We start from the raw sequence: 23,859 nt of genomic DNA, 5'->3' as shown, positions 1-23,859 counted from the left end.
AACAGAACTGAGACCTGGTTGGTGACTGTGTAGTCAGGCAACTCAAAGGTTGTCTTGGACTTGTACATAGAGAGATCAGGCCAAGAAGGTAAGGCCTGGGCAAAGCAGATATAGCAAGAAGTAGTAAAGCTAAGTTTCTGACTCTCCTGAGATGTTACAACTCTTTATTTGCTCTGAGTTAAGTGGAATCCCTTACAAAGGAACATGATCTCTTGTGAGGGAGTAAAGAGTAGAGAGGAAGTTTGCAGACTGTATGGCAGAATAAACAGAGCTTAAATGAATCTCGGAGGAAATAATAATAATAATGAACATTTATTTAGTGATTTAATATTTGCAATGATATTTATACCTATTATCTCATTTGACCTACACAATATCCTTGTGAGGTAGGTGATATCATTGTTGCCATTTGAAAGAGGAAACTGGGATTTAGGGAGATTAAGTGACTTGCCCAGGGGTCCCTCCACTAATAAGTGCTATGTTGTCTAACTGTTCGATGGAAAATTATCTCTGCAACATCCCCCAACAAGATGCCATCTAACTTTAACTTGCAGGTCTAAAGGAAGGGGAAAAACTCATTACCTCTTAAAGCAAACCATCCCATTTTTTAACGGGAGTAATTGTTAGGAAGTTGTTTTGCTTTGTTTTCTTTTCTGTCATATCTATTATAAATCTGCCTCTCAACTTCCAACTGTGGCTCTTAGTTTGACCTCTTGGGCCAATCAGAACAAATTTAACATAACCACTATAAAGCAACTTATTCCTAAGAGGAGACTAGAATTTGGAAACCAGAATAATGTTCCATTATCCTAGAAGAGTATGTTAGAAGTAGATTGTGGCGGGGGGGGGGGGGGGGGGGGGGGGGGGGGGGGGGGCTCAAACCTTAGGATAAAGAGTCTTCTTGAATTAATGACATACCAAAGGGTTATGTGTATGGAAGTTCAGAACTATATCTTGGGAAAATCTCAGTTGCTGCTTAGAGTCAGGAAGGTAATTAAACTACACAAGATCAAATTAGCTAATATTTGTAAAGTGTTTCTCACAATTGCTAGCATATAGGAGACAATAAATTCTGACTTTCTTCCATTTGCAAGAGGCAGAAAAGGAGAAAAAGAGAATAAATTAAAGATGTGTTGCAAAGGTACATTTGATAAGAATTGGTCATCGATTGAATATGAAGTCAAGGATGACTCTTAGGTTCTGAACCTGAGTATATGGAAGTATGGCAGTATCCTCAATAGAAATAGGAAAATCAGGAAGAAGAGCAGGTTTAATGGGAAAGATGATGAGTTCCATTTTGGTCTTCTTGAGTTTGAGATATCTATGACAGATCTAGAAATGTCCAGCAGATAATAAGTGGATCAAGGAAAGAGATTAGGGTTGTTAATATGGATTTTGGTGTCTTCTGTGAAGAGAAGGTAAGAGAACAATTGGCTGAGATCTTCAAAGAAGAAAATATAGGGAGAGAAGAGAAGAGAGTTTGGGATGGTCCTTTGAAACATCCATCCTTGGGAGGCAGAAGATGAAAGACCCACAAAGAAAATTGCAAAGAAAGAACTGGAGAGCTGGATATTCCTTCTCTTTCATTGTTCCCCAGAGTCCCTTATAACCTCCCAGGTCTTGGAATGAGAGGAGCTTGATCAGGTGAGGGAGGGGCAATGAAATGGAATCTGGGGCCCCAGACCAGACCCAATCCCCTGGACTCTTGCCAGAAGAAAATGTGTTCTTCAGCATTCTTCCACGCCTTCCTTGGTACACACTATGCCTTCTCTGTGGTGAGTTGGGCCCCTCTGTTTCTGTACTTAAGGGTTTGGCATACCAGGGAATAGAAGGGTTGGCCCCCCATATGGTGGTAGGTTGGGGGAACTGGGTGTCTCCTGATTCAGTCAAGGTCTCTTCCTTGTAACAAGCCTCTCAAATTTCTAAGTCTTACTGTGGAATGCAAGTAGAGATAGGGGTGGGAGGCAGGAAGTAAGTGGGATTGTGTATCTATAAGCCTTGAGAGGGGGAAAATGTGAGGCAAGGAATAGCCAGGGGGTAATGTGTAGTCAAACAAAGCAAAGAACAAGCTAATGACAGTGACAAAAACATGTTCGTGACTACCTGGGTTCCTTTCAAGGAGAATTCACCCGGACCAGAGGAATTGTTCATCTGACCCTCTCCCTTGCCTTTTCTTGCTCAGACCAGAGAAGCTAGGTTTAGCTAATGAGTTTCATAGATATGAAATATTTTGCAAACCTTAGTGTATGCATGAAAACTATTTTCATTATAGTTATTATCAATAGAAAATCCAGGAATGATCTAGGAATCTTTTCTTGGATAATGGTAAAAAAAATGGTGGTCATTTAGACAGTGGTGAAGTGGAAATATGGATCTGGAGAACTAAGATCCTAACATCAGTCATTTTGTTTGAGTAAAAGAAAGCTTGGTGTATCAGAGCAAATCATACAATAACAGAATTGAAAGGGACCTCAAAGATCATAGAGTCACGACATCTTAGAACTAGAAAGGACTCTAATCTGTCCCTGAAAAAAAATCCCTCAATAATTTATTCAAAAAAATCATCATCCAAATTTTGCTTAAGTGAGGCAAAATCTTACCAAGGCAGTACATTCCATTTTTAGATGACTTACATCAATGTAAATCTGTTTTTTTCCACTATTAGCTCCTAATTCTGATCTTCAGGACCAAACAGAACTTGGCTAACTCCTTTTCACTATATCTTATCATTCAGTCCTATGCTGGGTGACTCCATTTAGGGTTTTCTTCCAGAGTGATTTGGCATTTCCTTTTTTCCAATTCATTTTACAGATAAGGAAATTGAGTCAAACATGGATAAGTGGCTTGCTGGGTGACAGTGTCTGATGCCACATTTGAACTCAAGATCTTCCTGACCCCAGCCTAGTAGCTATTCTAGATGCCCCTCCCCACCTTCAATATGACAGACCTTCATGTACAGATGAGTAAATAGAAACATAGAAATTAAGTTACTTGTCCGTAGTTACCTCTTTAGTGTCAGAGGAAGGCTTCAGACCCAAATCTTCCTGAATGCAGTTTGGACTCTCTAACCATTTGAGCAAAGTGCCTCAGTGGCATATGGAAAGATAAGAAAAGTTGGTGTGAGAGCCGGAGTCTTCAGTATGATAGAGGTTTGGCCAAACTTTGAACCTAGGGAGCAAACCTGACTTAGGGAACAGGAAGGTCAGGAGGTTTAGAGATGATGGATTTAGATCAAGATGTCAGGAAAACCTGAGACAGGTTCAGGGTCCTCTAGGTTGGGTCAGTAAAGGATCTAATATTGGATTCAGGATCAGAGTTTCTGGTATATAGAGAAGAAACAACAAATACCAATTTCTAGGGTAGACTATCTCCTACAATCCATTTAATGTTGACCTCTTATCTCTACCCTCTAGCTCTTCAACTATCCATTCTTTCTGTCTTCCTGCTTCAGCCAGCAGTTGTCCCATTCATCTGCTGAGGAATCTTAGCCTCTTCAATCAAGCCTGCTGTGGCTGAGTAAAAGCAAACTTTTCCTCAAGAAAGCAACAAAAGGGCTCTCCATGGGCAGAAGAAACAAACAGGTAGATCAGGATATCATCTACACCAGGTAACAGTAAGAGAGCATGTTAGGGCCTACTCTTAATATAGAACCCTAAGAATGGATGGGTAGGTGAATGGATTGGGCATTAAGGGTGATGAAAGATAGAAAAGGAAAAAGTGGATTGGGGGATTGAGGTAAGGGAGTAAGAGTGGGAATAATCAAATTTTCAGAGATGGAATAGGGACCCAGAGATAATCAAAGTGGGAAAGGGAAGATAGAGGACTGAGCTGCAGAAGAGGGACAATTTCTGAAGGATCAGTCTTTCATAGGATCACAAATTACTAGAGAGCAAGGGCAGAAAGGATGGGCTATTTTCAATAGGAGGAATTGTAGTTAGATGAAACATCAGGAAAACATTCCCCACAATGGTGGGTGCTGAGAGGATATAGGAAAAGATCAATAAATGTGACGGAGGAAACTCTCAGAGCAAGGCAGAAAATACTTCTCCAAATCTCATTCTACTTCTTTTGCCAGTACAAAAAGGAAAAGGAAAGAAAATTTCAGTAATCCCTCTTTCCTCAAGGTCTTCAAAGAACTGTTCTTCCTAAGTCCCCTGATTCAACCACTAGAGGAACAAAGCCCAATCAAGGTAGACAATGGAACCAGGCTATACACCAATCCTTTTCAATCACACAAACATCACCCTGGATGTGAGCTCTGGTCCTGGACCTTTTGTCCTCCTGGGCATCCCAGGACTAGAAGCAGCACATATGTGGCTTTCTGTGCCTGTGTGCCTCTTGTATCTGACTGCAGTGATTGGGAATTCCCTGCTGTTGGCCCTGGTGGCAGCTGACCCAGCCCTTCAGGCCCCCATGTACCAGTTATTAGGGCTGCTGGCTGCAGCTGATCTGGTCCTGTCCACAGCCATAGTACCCAAAGCTCTGACTGTGTTATGGGGCTTCTCTGGAGAGATTTCTTTTGGGGCCTGCCTGACTCAACTCTTCTTTGCCCATGTGGCCTTTGTAGCAGAGTCCTCAGTATTACTGACCATGGCATTAGATCGCTATTTGGCCATCTGTCGACCACTGCATTATGGTACTCTCCTCACTCCCCGGGTGGTGGGAGCTGCTGGAGGGATTGCCTTAGCTCGAGGAACCTGTGTGATGGCACCACCTATATTCTTGCTTCAGCAGTTACCTTACTGTGGGAGGAAAGCCATACCACATACCTACTGTGAGCATATGGGTGTGGCTCGGTTGTCATGTGGAGATATCCAAGCCAACATCTGGTATGGGCTTGCCACTACATTGCTGTCACCAGTCCTGGATGCTGTGCTCATCATCATCTCCTATGCTTTCATCCTCCATGCTGTCTTCCACCTACCATCCAGGGGTGCTCGCCACAAAGCCCTTAGTACTTGTGGGGCCCATGCTAGTGTCATCATCTTCTTCTATGTACCTGCTTTCTTCTCTTTCCTTGTCCACCGTTTTGGTAGACACACTGTCCCAGGACATGTCCACATCCTCCTGGCCAATCTCTATGTGGTGATCCCACCTGCTCTCAACCCCATTGTCTATGGGGTTAGGACCCAATGTATTGCTGGGAGAATCCTGCATTTGCTGACACCCAGTCGAGTTGGGATGGGAAGGAAATAGAGGTCAGCTGGAGATTCACTATCAAGATAAGTAAAGATAAGAGCCCAATCAGGTGGATAGTTTGTCCTCTGAATCTTCTTTGAATATATGATCTCTTCCCCAATATGCCTACTTTGCATCAATATAGTCATACTCACATACATGCACACTCACACACAACACATGTACACACACATACATACACCTCTATCTTTTATAGAGAAGTCCTCATCTTAATCCCAGTTCTCTAAATCTGAATTGCTCTCAACTTTCTCTATACCAACCCATACATGATATAAATATATCGTTACCTAGGTATCTCATTACAAAGATAAATATCTCATATCTAGGTTTGTCTAGACTTACATTTTTCTTCATTTGTCTTTGTGCCCTTTTATTACCTGCCTATGCCCATAAATCTGCTTTGGAAACCTAAGAGAATTGTTTCTATCTATGTGGGTATCAGACCAGGAACACCATGAGGTTAGGATCTGAGTGTCTATGTCACAGTAGGAACTCTGAAGGGGGAATCTGTGTATCTGTGTCAATCTAGGAACCCCAAAGGGCAGGGTCTTTGTATCTGAATCAGACCGGGGTCCTGAAAGTAGTCTCTTCCTTTCCAAAGTTTATAAACTACTCTGATCTCTGAAATGGAACTTACCTCCTCTGGAGTAATTCATTCTCTTGTATCCTTAAAATGAATATAGGTATCATTTACCTAGGAAACCTCTAACTGATGACAAAAATTTATTCATTGGGGGCACTGGATGCACTCATTTATTCATTCATTCTCTAATCTTCAACTGACCTTTGACATTCAGGAAGCCTGACTATGTAGAGAGTGTTGGATGATAATAGGTTTTGTACAGATCCTAAAGTTTTCAAAGCACTTTATGTATAGGTTATCTCATTTGAGCCTCACAACAACCCCAGGATGTAGGTAGCATTATTTTTCCATTTTACGACTGAGGAAACTGAGGCAGACATAAGATAATTAACTTTCCTAGAGTCACACAGTTTATATCTGAAGCTATTTTTTATTCCTTTAAAAAGATTTGTTTTAGTTTAAACATACAGAAAATGTATTTCCATAACATAGTATATAATAAAAAGATGATTGAATGTGAAACTGTGAATCTATTATGTACAGCTTGCTATTCCTTTTAAATATAAAATGAAGTTGTCATGTAACTTTTGTCTCCCCAAGATAGCAATCATTCAACAAACAGGTGTGTTCACATATCTATAAATATATATATATATGTACACATGTGTAAAATCATTCTATGTATACTTCTATTTATCAGTACTTTTATCCAGATGCAGATAGCATCTTTATATGTCTTTTGAAGTTAATTTGGATATTTATAACAGTCAAAATGACTTATTTGTTCAAAGTTCTTGAAACAATATTACTAATTCTGTATACAATGCTATATTGATTCTGCTCATTTTGCTCTTCGTTATTTTATGCAAGTCTATCTATACTATATTTGAGCTCAGTTCTTCCTGACTCCAGATGCTCTATCCACTGTGACACTTAGCTGCCATATTATCAGGTAACCACTTAGACAATGCAATTCCCTTTCCCCTATAACTAAATGACAGTTTTTCCATCTTCTAAAAAGCTAAGTTATACCAGCTGCCAAAAATGCTTTCCCCAGCTTCACAAAAGCTTCCTGCATCAGGAAGTTCATACAATCATACAGTTGAAGGTAATAGGAATCAAGTTCAAGGGGCCATGAAGCCCCCCCCCATCTTTTAATGAGGAAACAATGCATAGACAGGTGTGCAAGGTGTAATCACATTGTTAATTAAGTACCTGAGGCAGGATTCAAACCCACACAATTTCAGGGACAGCATTCTTATCCGCCACGCCAGCTAGTTATTTTGAAAGTTGAGCATGGATGAATTTCCTTGGTATAGAGCAGGATAACCTCTCTATAATCCATTCTAAAGTTCTTCTGAGATGAAAGACCTAGAGTCCCATGTTTGAGTTGATGATAGACAATTAGATCCTATAATCACCACTGTCTTACTAAAAGCCCATCTTCCAGAAGGGAGAGGGTAAAGAGCTAGGAGAGAAGAAAACTGCCAAAAAGTATCTCCCTGGAGGAAAGAAAAAAGAGGCAAAGGACAGGGCCAAAGCTGATTTCCCAAAAAAGCCATAAACTAAAGTATGAGAAAAGGTGGGATACAAAGCTTCTCTCATTTTAAATTACAAGAGAGACTAGTTACTATTAGGCTTTGAATACTTATAGTGTTTTTATAAGATTTACTATTATTTAAAATTCCTATAGTAACCAGAAACAAAATCCTTTAGAAAATCTAATGAAGGCTTTACACAGTGACATAAAAGCAAGAGAAGCAGATTTAAAGAAAAAATATTCCTAACAGTGAAAGCTGCTCCCACATGCAAAAAAGCCACTGCTCCCCTTCCCAAATCTCCATAATCCTGGGTAGGAGCTTCTGTGATAGTGTAGAGTGAATTCTCATTAGCTGCTAACCAGTTGAAAATCCACAAACTACTATGAAGGGTTCCAGGTGAGGAGGAACCTGGAAAAGTGAAGTAATTTCAAAAATAAAGACTTGTTGACTTGAAGTGGGAGAACCAGTGAACCCAATTTAGGTAGATTAGGCAGAGAGAGTACACTGGTTCAGGAAGTAGACCTGGTTCTAAGAAGTGTGGGGGCAGAGTTGAAGAAAAGATTATATGTCTTTGGGAGACCTTATGTGATCCTCCCATCTTCCCAACCTTTCTCTCCCAGAATTAAAGGTTTATAAATAAACTCTTCAGGATTGAGTTTCTAAGAGAGTCGCTGCTACTTTAAAAGTTGAGTGAGACATGGTAGGAAAATAAAACAATTTCTTAATCTCAGTGCCCTCTCCCCTTTTCTTGGCCATCCTAAAGACATGCTGAGACTTGCCATAGATTTTACCTCCCTTCTCCCTCCCATTGATATCTGGATGATGATAACTGAGTGCTAACACATAATCCCTGATATTCATGTTAAGTTTAACTGGCAGGAAAGATAGCACGCCTGTATCAGCCTAAGGTTTTGAGGAGTCTCTCTTCACTGATTTCTATACAATTCTTTACTGGATTTTGAATGACCTAGGTTCTAGAAGGAAAGTAGGTTGGGAAGGGGCAGAAATGAATGAAAAAGCATTTATTAAGGAACTACTATGTATCAGGTACTATGTGAAATGCTTGGGATATAAATGAAGGCAAAAATAAGAACTCATAATTTACTGGTGGAACTAGCACACAAACAACTGTGTACAAGCAAGCTATATAAAGGATAAATCGGAAATAGAAGGAAGGCATTACATTAAGGGGGGAAAGGAAATAAGTCTTATAGAAGGCAGGATTTTATCAGTTTCTTGAAGGATGCCAAAGAAACCAGAAGACAGATCAAGGAGAGAATTTTAGGGATAGGGGAAAGATAGTGAAAATATTCTGGATTGGGTGATAGATAATGTATCCTGTTATAAGAATAGTAAGGAGGCAGCATTAGTTTATTACTGAGTATAGATGGTGATGATGATAATGTTTGTCCTTTATTCTCAAAGATGTCATAGACAAGTACATGAGTTGAGTTTGGGAGTGGGGCACTATGCTCAATCACCAGCCTCCTGTTTTCCTCCAGTGGACAAATAGGAATCAGGATGACTGGAGATGCCCTGGATGCAAGGCAATCAGGAATAAGTGCCTTGCCCAAGGTCACACAGCTAATTAGTGTTTGAGTTCAGATTTAAACTCAGGTCTTTCTGACTTCAGGGTTGGTTGCTGTACCCACTGTGCTATCTGAAAATGAAAAGACCAGGATAAGAAGAAATTTACAAGACTTATTTGACTCTGGAAATAATAGTGCATTTAATTTCCTAGAGGACCTTTGTTTAAGAAGGTCAATTTGACAGCAGAGAGGAGAATAGACTGGAGCATATAAGGTGATCAGGGCCTGCCCCAGAGTAATGTCAGTGTCTCCTGAATGAACATGAAATGATTCTTGGTCAGCAACTCTATCTGGAGCCCACTCCTACATCAGAACCAGGGAGAAAGGGTGGAGACTTACATAAGAGCAATATATCAGGTGCACAGGACTGCCAGAATTATGAAGGGATTCTGGGAAAGGTTGGTGAATTTAGAGAGAGACCTAGCAAAGTGGTGTCCAGAGAAATTACTTCAGACTTGAAGAGAACTGAGCAACTTAAGAGTGGAAGCTGAGGGTCATGTGGGGAATATAGAGGAATGGTAAATGAGGGAGCCAAAGTCAGACAGAATACCCAAAGAATCAAGGCCTAGATAGAAATGACATTCCAATATATACTGAAGAAATGCTCCCAAGGACATAGCAGGACATTTCCCCAAGCCCCCCCCACACACACACACCTCATACTCATCTCCATCCTGATTCAGGTAGTGAGAACACACTTGCTTCAGAGATACAGATAGGGTTGCAATTCAGCTATTGGGGCCTCATTCTGGTTCTAATCCCCTATGAAAAGACTACTCCCAAGTAGGGTAGGGCAAAGAGGTAGCTCAGGTTCACTTTAATCTGTTTAGCCAGAGGGGTAGGATTAGAATGTCATGACAGATAAGACCCTAATATGTTAAGAAAGTTTGCTAATTGCTTGGGGCCCACGTCACCTTGGCCCCATAGTTTCATACCTGGGCCCTAGATGTCTGAGAAGAAAGTCTAAGCCTGTCACTCACTCCACACCCTGTTCTCCTCTAATGACTATTCTGACCTCAAGGATCAGTCTGCCTTCCTCCTCCTCCTCCCCCAGACCAGAATAAAAGACATCTTAGTGGTCCATGTTTCAACATAGCCACTTGGCCCATATACCCAGAGCCCAGATGCATAGCTGCTCAGCTTTCTTCCTAGGGCTGCTGTTGCCCATTGTGCTATCCAACCATCCCCAGGTAAGGAGAAGGGGAGAACAGATGGGGTAGGACAGGGGAGGGAGAGAATCTTTGAATCATGAAATGTCAGGGCTAGGAGAAGCTTAGAGATGTTCTAGAAAGAGTAAGGCAGGATGCAAAACCAAATCTCTCCTCCTTCCTACTCCAAGGATCTATCATTCTTGGTTTACTTAATGAGTTCTAGTGACTGGTAGCCTCCTCCTGAGAAAGTACACAGACTGGATAAGAATAGATTCTAGAATGAATTAGAAAATAATGCAGGACAAGAAGGAATTTGTAAGGATTGATGCTTTGTTCTGTAGAAATGATCCCTTGCTGTAGTCTAAGGACCCCATCAGAACAACTGATCCTGAGAGATATTTCAAGCTTTCTCATTCAAATGCAGGTGTGGGACACAGCCCCAATAGTCTAATCCTCAAATACTCATGTTGCCTTTGAAGAGCTCTTTCTTTGCTCTCCCTACCTTCAAATTATCTTTGTAGTTTTTGTTTGTTTGTTTTAGGTTTTTGCAAGGCAATGGGGTTAAGAGACTTGCTAGGTAATTAGTAAGTGTCTGAGATAGGATCTGAGACTTCAGAACTGGTGCTCTGTTCCCTGGGACACCCAGTTATCCCTATCTCTGTAGTTTTTATTTCCTCCCCTATCACTGCTGAAATGGGTGGATACATTGAAGTCTACTATCTACAAGCACTCAGAGGCCTTCACAGTCTCTTCTTCATTATAGTCTATATCCTTCAGCATCATTAAATTCCCAACCCTTGTCTCTATCCTATCATCTTGGGGAAGAAGTAGTATGCTTTGATGAAAAATTTCAACTTACCACCCCTGGAATCTTGAGCAAAACATTCAAACTCTCTAGATCTTAGATTCCTCATATAAAAAATGAAGGAAATTGGTTTAGATCAAGAGTATCTTAGCTGGATCAGTGGAGTAATAGGCAATATTTTGATAACTGAATTTTCATTTAATTAGTTTCCTTTGTAATTCTATGTACCAACTTTTTCACTTAAAAAATATTCTGAGTTGTCTATAGGATCTAACAGACTCCTAGGGGAGTCCATATACTTAAAGTTAAGAATCCTCATCTAGATTTAAGTATACGCTTCCTTCCAACTCAAAATTTTGTGTTCTTAATATATAAATGAATACATTTTTGTATTTTTGAGGGGTTGGGGATTTATCCTTCAGATTAGAGGGAAACAGAAAATTGGAATTCCCTTTTAAAGAAGGGGAGGTTCTACTCATTTCTTTAAAAAAAACAGTTTTCAGATAATGTTCTTCTTTGCAGGTGAAGCCTGTTAGAATCATTCACAATGAAACAGCCTATAGTCTGGAACAGCTCCAGGCAGTATACAAGGTAAAGGAAATCTCCTACAGGGAGGAATTATTGCTCCTTCCATTCCCAGAATCCTTATTCCACCTTCCAACTATGGAAGGATATCTAGATTGATAGATGAAAGACTGAAAGAGAAACAGTGCATCCTCAGGGGTCCTGTGGTGGACCTTGGAAATTAGGGACAGCCCAAATGCCCCCATTCAAATCATGCTCTATCTCATTCCCATTATTCCTTATTTATTATCATTATGCCTCCTCAGGCCCTCAAAAAATTCATTCATATCCTCTGAAACCTTGACATTTCTTTTTAAATTTTTTAACTTTTAATTTTAGTGTATGGAATTATATAAATATTTCCATAGCAATGTAATAAAATGATTTCACATGAAACTATAAATCTATTATTTACAATTTGTCATTCCTTTTAAAATCTATAATGAACTCATGCAATAAGGTCTTTGTCATTTCAGATGGTGAGCAATGTGGCAGGATCCATGGATGAACAAGGCAACTGTGTCTGTGTGTTCTATCTACCCAATAGCTTCATCCCTCTGGAACAACTAAAGAAGCTACAGAATGCTGCAGAAAAACTTGTGGAGAAATATGAATTGGAGCTTTCTGAAGTAAGTATCCTATAGTGAGAGAAGGATTTCCAGGAGGAGGGACTGATATGGTGGGGATGAGGAATGACAAGGGTTTTAGAAATCATAAAGCTCAAATCCTTCATCCAATGAGTGAAGAAACTGAGGTGTCAAAAAATGAAATTACATGCTGGTACTAAGTAGTATAACTGTGATTGAAACACAGGCTTCTTGGTTCCAGATTCATTGGTCTTTCCACTAAACTGAGATGAGTATCATATGAAATTGTGTGATATGGAGTATATTATATGAGGATTAGAAGAGTTGGGAGAAGTATAATATGTGAACATGTGATATAGGAAGTGTGTTATTTTTGGGGTATGATGTATAGAGTGATATCAGTGTATACAATTTTGGGGTGATGTCAAGGATGTTGAGTGTATAAAGTATTTAATTGAAACAGAAGTATTTGAAATGGGAGAGAAGGAAGTGATATAGACAGTATATATCTGATAAGGAACCTAGAAGAAAAAACAGTCTCACCTTCCATGAAACTGAACTGGACTAAAAGTAAGAGCCTAAAAGGGGAGACACAAAAAAATGGAGAAGAAACATGTTGGTCCTTAGTGGGTGCTCCTAGTCTGGAGGATTCAGGGAATCCTGGACCCAGGAGGAGGAGACAGGACCCTACCTTTAGGGATATCCCAGTCTGATCAGCAATACTAATCTAAGATTTAATTTTGGAATTTATTCATTGAGCCCAAAGCTTAGAGAGATGAATCTTTTAGTTGAAATTTTTGGAGAAGATCCTTGGGGAAAGATGTTTGAATGCTGAGATATAGACTTTGTGCCTGAGAAGGGGGGGACAAAGGGCAAACAGCTTCCAGTTAAACTTTGTAGACTGCAGATTTCAGAAAATGTTGATAGGGGAATCAGGGACTGACCTTTGGGGAGTTGAATCTTATTGGGAAAACAGATGTTCTTTGAATTTAATTAAAAGGGACCTTAGACATTCTTTGCCACACTAACATGAAGTATCATGTACAGGGGTATAGGCTGTTTCTGTATCAGTAGGATATAAAATTGGGAAAATAGTTTTTAATACCACTTTATTCTGTTGGTGATAGGAAGGAAGCCAATGAAGGATGTTGAGACAAAAGGGACAGAATGAGTTGAACTTAGATTCTAAAAATAGATTTTAGTATTATACCTTGTTTTTACATCATCTAAAATGTTTCCTTGTATTATTTTCCCCTCTTGGATATACAGAACTTGTAACTGACTTTTTTAAAAAGAGGAAGAAGAGAAAAAAACATTCAGTAAAAGCAATCAGTTTTTGACAGTAAAGTTAGAGAGAAGTCTATGATGTCAGGAAAAGAGAGGATAGTACTAACCTACATTCTTCTCAATCCCATATTTTTCTCCATTTCTTCTTCTCATACTCTTGCCATCCCTTCCTTACCTTTTTGTCAGGTGAATGAGTACACACCCATCAGGGTCCAGGAGAAGGCAATGCTAGAACTTATGCAGCATCTGAAGTGGAGGCAACAGGACTCTGGATCAGGTTCTGGGTCTGGTCACACTTCCTACTCTACTGATTATGAATGGGAAGCTCTTCATCGGGAGCTGCTGGGAGTTTCTAGACTGCTGAGTCAACTCAAGGCTAGAGTGATAGGAGGCAAAGACAGCAGCACTGAAGGAATTCTCCAAAGGATCCAGGAACAGGTGAGGCAAGCCCTATTCTCAGCAACCTTTTTAGACCCTATTGTCTCTTCTAAGGGTATTATCAGATATCTACTTTGTCCTCCCTAATTTTACATCCATATCACTTGTATACTTTATATACTCAAAATTCTTGACATCATCCCAATATTGTACACACTCTCTACAGCCTACCTCCCTATATGACACACCCCCTATATCACATACTCCAATATTATACCTCTCCTGACACACCCTCCTAATGTACTCCACATCAATTAATTCCAAATGACACCCATTTGAGTGTAGTGGAAATATCAATGGATTTGGAACCAAGAAACCTGTGTTTCAATCATAGATATACCACTTAGTATCAGCATGACCTTAGACAAGTTATTTCATTTCCTCAAATCTCAGTTTCTACACTTGTTGAGAGAAGGATTTAAGCTCTATGATTTCTAAAGTCCCTTCCATTTGCCAATTCATGGTTCCTTGACTCCTTGTGACCCCTACCCTATCATATCTGGGACTAAATTATGATGTCAATCACCCTTTATTACATTTGCTAGTATCATATATACCCCATGTGTCCCCCCTTCATATTATATGTCATAATATCATATGTCTTACTCTCATATTAACCAATTTCTATAACATAACACCCTCCATTTTACTATTCCTTTGCCTCCATTCATATCATATCACCCTAATGCATACATATTTAGACTTCCTACTTCACCATGTCCTCCTGTGGGTGTGGGTGTAAGAAAGCTGTTTGGAATGTCTCAATCTCTCTATTACTTAGAGAATTAGGGTATCCCAGGAAGGGGAAACAATCTAATTAAACAAATCCTTTTCTCTAGGAGAAGTAGGCCAGTTATCATAGCAGAATCAAGAAACAATAAACAGATAAAGTACATTGAGACAATTTGATCTTATAAAGCCATAGGTAGATAAGAGTCTATACCCTCTCTTCAAGCTTCAATGGTAGGGAGCAGAAAAACTGTGCCCAACTTGGCTTGAGGTAGTCAGGGTGTTGACTTGCCCTTCACTAAACCCACAACTACCTCTCCCCATCCTAGAGTGTGCTAGAAAATAATTAATGTAAGTCAACCTGGGTCAGAGATAAGAGATCCATCATAGTGTCTACTCCTGCCTAATTCATTATCTCACTGTCTAGTTGAGAAGCTTGACATAATCAATCAGATAGAATCAATTGTTAAATGTATATTAGGAGGAAAGAAATCTGAGAGCAATAATTGTAATAAAAAGTAAATGTAAATTGTGACCTTGAAAAAGTAACTGGGCCTCTCTGGGCCTCTTCAGTTTATCTAACTATATGTCAAGATGATTTTCTGACCAGGTAAGATCTATATTTTCACATTCTACTGTTCATAATATAGAACTTTTGAGCTAAAAGGGACCTTAGGGACTACCTGGTTTTACCCCCCCTCATTTTATGTGTGAGGAAACTGAGGCACAGAGCTCAGAATACAACTTGCTCAAGTTCACACAAGTAAATGTTAGAAGCTAGTAATAATTATAGTACTAATTAATACTAGTAAATGTTATTATAACTTGGATCTTATTCTAATTCCAATATTTTTTTCCAAATACATCATATTCTTCTTTGCCCAGATGGAAGATTGGAATAACCAGGGAATATTTCTCATCTCTCTCTCTTCCTCTCCTGTACAGGTGCAAAATGCCAGCATCATACTACAACATTTGGCCAACTCACAGCAAGAAAACTTAAAAATCACTCAGCAGAAGGTGAGTGCCTTGGAAAACCAGTTGATTGACTGTGAACGATATCAGAGTCCTGGCGAACAAGTCCAGAATCTTCCTCCTGGTGAGTGCCCCATCATATTCATATTCAGCCCTATCTTGAAATTCAGGGCCTTATTCTCTTCTACCTTCCCCTTCATAAAAAAGAATGTCTTTGAATGTTACACAACCTGAAATTTTAATTATATATTTATTAGTTCTATATTATGTGCTATGATGGGGTAGAGTTCTATAGGATCTCATATATTTTTGTTTCTGTTCACTAATTTATTCACCCATCTATGTGTTCATTCATTAGTTACTAGACCTGTGATTTTACTCATGTATTTTTATCTTAATATTTTCCCCAATTACATGTAAAAATAGTTTTCTGCATTCATGTTTGTAAAATTCTGAGTTCCATATTTTTCTTCTTCCCTTCCTTTCCCCCTTCCCAAGCAGCAAGTTTGATATAGATTTGATATAGTTTTTATATGCACAGTCATGTTAAACACATTTCCATATTAGTCATGTTATGAAAGAAAAATCAGGAAAAAAAGGGGAGAAAACATTAGAAAATATAAGGAAAAATTGGGAAAAGGGGGAGAAATCATAAGAGGGAGAAATCATAAGAAAGTAAAAGAACAGATTTTAAAAAGTGAAAATAGTGTGCTTTGACCAGTATTCATACTCTAGTTCTTCCTCTGGATGTGAATGGTATTTTCCAGCACAAGTCTTTTAGAACTATCTTTAATCACTGTCTTACTGAAAACAGTTACATCTATCATAGTTGATCATCATACTACATTGATGATACTGTATACAATGTTCTCCATGTTCTGCTCACTTCACTTAACATCAGTTCATGTAGGTCTTTCCAGGAGTTTCTGAAATCTGCCTGCTCATTCATTATTTCTTATAGAAGAATAGTATTACATTACATTCATCATCACAACTTGTTCAGTCATTCTCCAATTGATGGGCAACCCCTCAGTTTCCAATTTTTTGCCACCACAAAAAAACTGCTCTAAATATTTTTGTACATGTATGTCCTTTTCCATTTTTTAATTTCTTTGGGATACCGTCTCTTAGTAATGGCTAGACCATAGAGTATGTACAGATTGTTTACCTTCAGCATAGTTTCAAGTTCCAAATAGATTTTTAAAATCCAGAATAGTTGTATCAGTTCACAACTTCACCAGTAATGCATTAGAGTTCCAGTTTTCCTGAATCCACTTCAGCATTTATCATTTTCCTTTTCTGACATATTAGCCAATCTTATTGGTAAGAAGTGATATCTTAGTTACTCGTGCATTGATCTGTTGATCTTACAATTCTCCATTTTCTCTACAACTTCAAGCCTTAGAAGCCTTGGAATGCTGAGAGGTTGTGATTAGTCATGAAGTCAATATGGGTCAAAGACAAGACTTGAATCCCTGTCTATCTGATTTCCAGGTCACTTCTCTAAAGTGACACTATATGCTTACACATTCACGGCCACAGTCATCCCAACATACACATATACAGGCATATAGCTCCATATGTTTTCCCAAGAAAAAATAATTTTAAAAAGCTACTTTAAAGGGGACTAGGAGAATGAAATAAACATTTATTAATCATCTACCATTCATTAGCAACTGTGCTAAGCACTTTACAAATACTATCTCAGTTGATCTTTATAATAACCCTGTTAAGTCTGTGACATTATTATGATTTCACCTTTTAATGGTTGAGGAAATTAAGGGTGGACAAACATTAAGCTACTTTTCCAGGGTCACACAGCTAATAATTACTGAGGATAGATTTGAACTTTGTTCTTCCTACTAAAGGTCCAGTATTCTCTCCACTAACCCATATAGCTTTCATGTAGGTGGTTCAGAAACTATATAAATGTACAGACACATATACTGACTTTACACAGTCTAGTCAAATGGCATTTATTTTCAATTTGTATCTGTTAAGTGTTTATTGTATGGAAAGCATTGTGCTAGGTGCTGGGGATACATATTATCTAATAACAATACGCACACTGGCACAAACATATAGTCACAGTACTACTATCACAGATACTCGCATGCAAATTTATTATTTAGACACTCATTCTTACATCAACAAAGTGCATAAAATGGATCTCCAAAAAATAGTAGAAGCAACTCCTTTCTTCGCTAGTTTATGTTTCACAAAGTGCTTCCCTTACAGTCCCCTTACAAGTTATGCAGCTGGATATTTATTATTTCCATTTTGCAGGTGAAGAAATTGAGGCTCATAAATTATTGACCAGCCATAGGCAATCAGGAAAAAAATCTAAGAGTCAGACTGAGATTCTGAGCCAGGACTGGCCTATCTTTCAATATAGTGCACTTTCCATCTTCTACCTATTATCCTACCTACCTTGCAAGCATGTGATGGGAAAAGTAATTCTGTAAATCTAAAGTCTATATATGTGAGTAAGGATTTTGATAGTTACAAATACAAACACACACACACACACATACTGAGGAGTCCTCCCCCAGCATCTGAGTCTTGGTTGTCAAAGGAAATCAGTGTCAATCCCCACCCATCATCAGATTCCCCCAAGATGTTGGCAGAGGAAGCATATGAAACTAATATCTCTGCCCAGTCTGTGCCATCTTTAGGAGTCCACATAATGCTCTCCATTTTCCTAGGTTCTTGTGCCCATGGCACTCTGCTCAGTGTCAGTCATCCCCTTGTGGTTCAACTCAACTGGCGTGGCTTCCATTATAAGGCTGGTGCCTGGGGTCGTGACACAGGACTCAACCTCACATCTTCTCTATACTGGGTTGCTCCTCTTCGATCTGATGGCAGGTAAGACACCCAGAAGCTACAACACTTCACCACACCACTCCATGTTCTGTCTCTGTCTCTGTCTCTGTCTCTCTGTCTCTCTCTCTCTCTCTCTCTCTCTCTCTCTTTCCCTCTCTGTCTAGTTATCTCTCATCTCTGTCTCTATCTCTCTGTCCCTCTTTGTCTCTGTCTCTATCTCTTTCTATTTCTCTACCTTTGTCTTTCTATCCCTGTCTTTGTCTCTCCCTGTCTCTCCACCCCCTCTATCTATATCTCTATCTTTCTCTGTCTTTCTTTGTCTTTTCTCTATCTCTGTCTCCCTCTCCCTCTCTGTGTCTGTCCCTATCTGTCTCTTTCTCTCTCCTTGTCTGTCTCTATCTCTATCCCTTTCGCTTTGGCTCTCTTTCTTTGTCTCTATCTCTCTATGTCTCTCTCTCTCTCTCTCTCTCTCTCTCTCTCTCTCTCTCTCTCTCTCTCTCTCTCTCTCTCTCTCAGATGTGTGTGTGTGTGTGTGTGTGTGGTCCCAAGAGATGTATGGCCCAGGCTGGGTCCTAGGACTAAAACAGCCTAGACTGACATTGCATTTTTTGAACTTCACCAGGACTTTCATCACAACAGCCCTGTGATCTAGGCAATCTTATAAGTTACTGAAGAGTACCCTGGAGTCATGCATGCTTTCAAGTGTGAGGGTGTTTCATTTCAATTATTCAAATCACACCCTTTCTCTCTTAAATATACTATTATTGTATGTTGCCATACATAATAACTATAAGAACCAATATTTTGTAGCACTCTGAGGCCTATAAAGTTCTTTACAAATATTATCTCATTTTGTTCTCATAACACTGGGAGGTGAGTGCTATTATTGCCATTTTACTGATAAAGAAAATAAGACAGACAAAGGTTAGTTGACTTTACCAGGGTCACAGAGCCTATGTCCGAGGTTGTATTTGAAATCAGCTTTCCCTGACTCCATCTATCAAACTGTGCCACCTTGCTGCCAAGGGTCAACTTCCTTTTGCAGTAGTAGTTCAATGATGTCTTTTTCACGTTAGGGTAAGGAACAATGTCTTTGGAGTCAGATCTCCAATCCTACCTGAAACTATTTATCTATGTCTGAAAACCTGGACAATTAATCAGTTACTTAATACTCAAAAGTATTTATTAAGATTATTCCAGGTTCCAAGCACCATTTTAATACTGGGATATTTTAATAAGGACAAAAAGAAAAACAAACAATCCCTCTCCTCAAGAAATTGATATTCTAATAGGAGAATTAAGCTATCCATCTCTAATTATGCTACATAATATCATCTGTTTCCAGTGTTCAGGAGACCTCCACAGTTTGGAGAACATATCATTCCCTTCTTTTCTTAAACTGGGATTCTCTTTTCCCTTCTCTGTCTGTCTCTGTTTCTCCAGGCCAAAAATTCTAATCTTGGTGACCTGACCCTAAACCTCTCTCAACCTCATCCCCTGGATTAGATAAAAATTGCTTCTTTAGCATTTTAAAGTTTGTTTAAAAAGTTCCATCACTATAATCCTGTTAGGTGGTTTAAATGTTATTTTTCTCCACTTTACAGATTAGGAACCTGAGACTTAAAGAGAAAGGACATATTTAAAATCACACTTGGATTAGAACCTGCTACAGATATGAAATTCTTTGCATCACAGTTGTCTATTTAATATATACATAGCCTTGTTGGAGATAGATATAAGGCAAAAAGACAACTAAGTGATCCAGTGGATTGATTTTTGGACCTAGAATCAGATAGTTCTAATCCTATTTTAATTCCTTACAAACTCTGTGATTAGTTGTGAACAAGCACAATTCATCTATGCTTGAATTTCTTCATATGTAAAGTGAAAGGGTCATGCTCAGTATCCTGTTAGATCCCTTCCAGATCTAAATCTTATAACCCCATGAAGTCAATTAAGTCAATTAACTATCCTGAGTCTCAATATCTATAAAATGAGAGTGTTATTTTAATTGACCTCTATGGTTCTTTTTTCCCTCTTCCTCCCTTTCTACCCTACCTCAGTGAGAAGGCTAGCAATATGATGTTATACATATGTAGTCAAGCAATGTATTTCCACAATAGTCATGTTGTAAAAGAAAACATATGTAAAAAAATCTCAAGAAAAACAAAGTTAAAAATTATGATACCATCAGTTCCCTCCCTAGGGATGGATATCATTTTTCATCAGAGGTCCTTCAGAGTTGTTTTGAATTATTGATTATATTGCTGACAACAGTCAAGTCATTCACAGCTGATCATCCTACAATAGTGTTCTTACCCTGTACACTATACACTTTATATTAGTTCATGTAAGTCTGGGTTTTTCTGAGAGTATCCTGCTAATCATTTTTCACAGCAGAATAGCATTCCTTCACTATTACAGATTTGTTTAGCCATTCCTCAACTGATGGGCATTCCTCAACTGATGGGCATTCCATCTCACCACCTTCTATGGTTCTTGCTTATTCTCAGTCTTATGATTCTAGAGTTATAGGTGATGTACATTTCAAACTTTGTAGGAAGGTGTTCTGGAAAAGAGAGATTTGTGTGTGCTAGAATATTTAATCAAGAATGACTTCTTTGAGGTGCTAGGTCTCTAGATGAGTCTTAGAGAATGGAAAGGATTCAGTGGGCCTCAAAAGAGACATAAAATCCAGACAGACAGACATAGAGTGCTTTTACCCAACAGCAGTGATTTTTATTTTTACTTTGTACCCTTCCCAAGGTATTTTGATTACTACCGGCTACACAAGTCCTTTGATGACCTAGTACTGTTCACAAACTATAAGGAACGGAAAATGGGCTATGGGGATGGAAGTGGCAACACTGTCTACAAGAATTCCATGTATTTCAACTACTATGGCACTGGTGACATGGCCAAGGTGGACCTGGCAACCAACACCCTGATGCTTCGCCAGCCCCTGCCTGGAGCTACCTTCAACAATCGTTTCTCTTATGCTGGTGTGCCTTGGAAGGATTTGGACTTTGCTGGGGATGAGAAGGGGTTATGGGTGGTGTACTCAACAGAGGAGAACAAAGGTAACCTGGTGGTGAGCCGAATCAATGCCAGCACCCTGGCTGTGGAGAAGACATGGCAGACGGGACAATATAAACCAGGTGTATCAGGAACCTTCATGGCTTGTGGTGTCCTCTATGCTCTGCGTTCCTTGAGCACACGCCAGGAGGAGATATTCTATGCTTTTGACACTAACACTGGGCAAGAGCACCACCTCAGCATCTTGTTGGACAAGATGCTTGAGACATTGCAGAGCATCAACTATAGCCCCTTGGATCACAAACTTTATGTCTATAATGATGGCTATCTTGTCATGTATGACCTTGTCTTCCAGAGGCAATCTGCCAAAAGTACAAAAACAGGGCCCAAGGGCATAAAGGCCTAGACCCCATAGCTTAGGAGTGGGGATCAGGGTCAGTCACAGGAGATCTTAGTCTTCCCATCCCTTTCTTGGTTCTTATCTCTCACTACCTCTTGGTGATTGAGGCAATATTGATCAAATCAATCAACCTATTCATAATCAGATAATCAATTGACATAGCAATTAGTTAACAAGATTAGTGATCTAAGTGTATCCTACTGGCTACTTTTAGCCCTAGTCTAAACCCTTTAATATAAAAGGTGCTGTAACTGATACTAGGAAGTCTCCTTTTCACTCAGGCATTGCTATTTACTATCTTGGTGAATACCTCCATTTCCTCATCTGTCAGAAGGAAATAATGCATATTAGACTACTTATGTTTCATAACTGATGAGATGAGAGAATTCTGTAAACTTTAAAGCTCACCATAACTGATGAGATGAGAGAATTCTGTAAACTTTAAAGCTAAATAAAATTTGAGCCATTATTTTTCACTGATCAATATGATTAGCTTCTCTGCAATTTTTTGAGCTGTAATTTTAGGATCTGTGAATCTAAGAGTCTGTCATTCTTGGATTCAAAATTCTAGAGTCTAGGCTGCTGTGAGTGAAGATAAGGTAGGTCAAGTCACTTCTGGGGGGTTAGAGTAACAACCATAACCCAGAGTTCTATCATGACTATTCCATGCTGACAGACTATGGTTGCTTTCATACAATAATATTGTAGCATTCATTGTGTGGAAGGGAGTGACATGATTCATCATTTCCACTTTACAAATGAGGAAACTGATTCTCTGAGAATAATTCTGGGGCAGTACTACATAGGAAATAACTCATTATGCTATAATTGTTTATTGCCCAGTGATTCCAAGACTGCCTGCTATACATATAGAAATTCATTTTAACCTTATTTGAATAGGAAGGGAGAATGCCAGATCTATTTTGTCTAAGAATTTCTAATTTTGTCCTTCATTCTTGAAGAAGACCATGACATCAGGGAGGTGGTTCCATGTGATGAAGGTGAATTAGATTTGAGTGAGGGGGTGCTGTACTAAGTCACCAGCCTTGCTTTCACTTTTTCCTCAGGAGCCATCTTGGTCCATTGACCGGCTATGGATTAGGATGACTGGAGATGGCCCTAGAATTGAGGCAGTAAGGGTTTGTTGACTTGCCCAAGGTCACACAGCTAGCAAGTCACACAGCTAGTATCTGAGCCTGAATTTGAGTTCCTCCTGACTTCAGGACCAGCTCTACCCACTGCATCATCTAGCTGCCCACAAATTCAAAGATAGTTAAGTATCCCATGGAAGCTCCCTCTTAGATATTCATGTCTGAATTCTGGGTAAAGAAAGTAATACTTGTGCTAATAGTCTCCTGATCTGAAAAGAGAGAAAATTTAGCATGCTTTTCCATTCACTTATGATTTCCTGGTTTTTGCCACCCCAATAGAAACATTTTATTAAAATATATAAGCATCCATTAAATGATTGCTATATTTGTAATAATAATAATAATAATAATAATAATAAAATAGCAAAATTCAAAGAAAATGGATTTTTTCATTGATCTTCCATATTTACCAACTATTACCTAATTCGATCCTTGTTCTAACTCTATAATTGGACAGAAATAGAACTTTTATTTCTTCCTAAACTTGTTGCCCAAGTTTTATCCATGGTTCTCAACACTTTACAGGTTTCCTGTAATGATTAAAATGATATTCTGGTGATTTCTATTTACTCCTTGATCTCATTGGAAGAAGAATGACTGTCTAGATCTATATATGTCTCTTCAATTAAAAAAAAATCTCTCTCTGGTCTTAGAAATGCCACATCACACTAAATTGTTCCTATCATCATCAAAATGCTAAACTGGGCTTTTTCTTTTATTAGTCAGTAGCAAATTATTTATCCTGACAAACCAGGTCTTAACTAGTTTTACTGAATTAACTGAATTACTGTACTATGAAAATAGGTGACTTTATGTCAAATGAATATCTAGTAGCCCTTGTTAAGGCAGATTAAAGTAGTCAGTTTTTTAACAAATGATTTGAAGTTATACAATCTCCCAACTATGTAGAGAGCTTAAATTTCTGTTTGTTTTCATTTTGTTTTTAATTAATATGAACCCAGAATTGAATGTCTAATGGACAGAAAAGTAACTGTTCTTAG

At 38.9% G+C, this 23,859-nt stretch overlaps 1 protein-coding gene and 1 long non-coding RNA gene across 7 annotated transcripts in view; one reads left to right on the top strand and one right to left on the bottom strand.

Moving 5' to 3' along the window:
- The window catches only part of LOC141508639 (uncharacterized), a 64,699-nt gene extending 50,516 nt beyond the window's left edge, over positions 1–14,183 (bottom strand). For both annotated transcript variants that reach the window (XR_012474469.1, XR_012474470.1), the window contains exons 1-2: positions 14,104–14,183; positions 13,482–13,552 (exon numbers count right to left, since the gene is read on the bottom strand). This is a non-coding gene — a long non-coding RNA (uncharacterized LOC141508639). The remainder of the gene's footprint in view (positions 1–13,481; positions 13,553–14,103) is intronic.
- On the top strand, positions 1,577–22,246 carry LOC141508637 (olfactomedin-4-like). 5 transcript variants are annotated; one of them, XM_074217430.1, is made up of 8 exons: positions 1,577–1,775; positions 3,414–3,581; positions 11,391–11,459; positions 11,909–12,061; positions 13,493–13,744; positions 15,419–15,572; positions 18,154–18,313; positions 21,038–22,244. In XM_074217430.1, exons 2-8 carry the CDS (start codon positions 3,561–3,563, stop codon positions 21,711–21,713), a joined length of 1,485 nt encoding a protein of 494 aa, XP_074073531.1. In that variant the 5' UTR covers positions 1,577–1,775; positions 3,414–3,560; the 3' UTR covers positions 21,714–22,244. The 5 variants fall into 5 exon arrangements, with proteins under 5 accessions (XP_074073531.1, XP_074073532.1, XP_074073530.1 ...); XM_074217431.1 differs by lacking the exon at positions 1,577–1,775 and having other exon boundaries at positions 3,546–3,607; positions 21,038–22,245; XM_074217429.1 differs by lacking the exons at positions 1,577–1,775; positions 3,414–3,581 and adding an exon at positions 5,039–5,198 and having other exon boundaries at positions 21,038–22,245.
- Positions 22,247–23,859: the final 1,613 nt, after the last annotated feature.

This window comes from Macrotis lagotis, chromosome 1, assembly GCF_037893015.1.
Source record: "Macrotis lagotis isolate mMagLag1 chromosome 1, bilby.v1.9.chrom.fasta, whole genome shotgun sequence".
Classification (NCBI taxonomy): Eukaryota; Metazoa; Chordata; class Mammalia; order Peramelemorphia; family Peramelidae; genus Macrotis; species Macrotis lagotis.
This window is presented reverse-complemented; position numbering and strand designations above follow the sequence as displayed.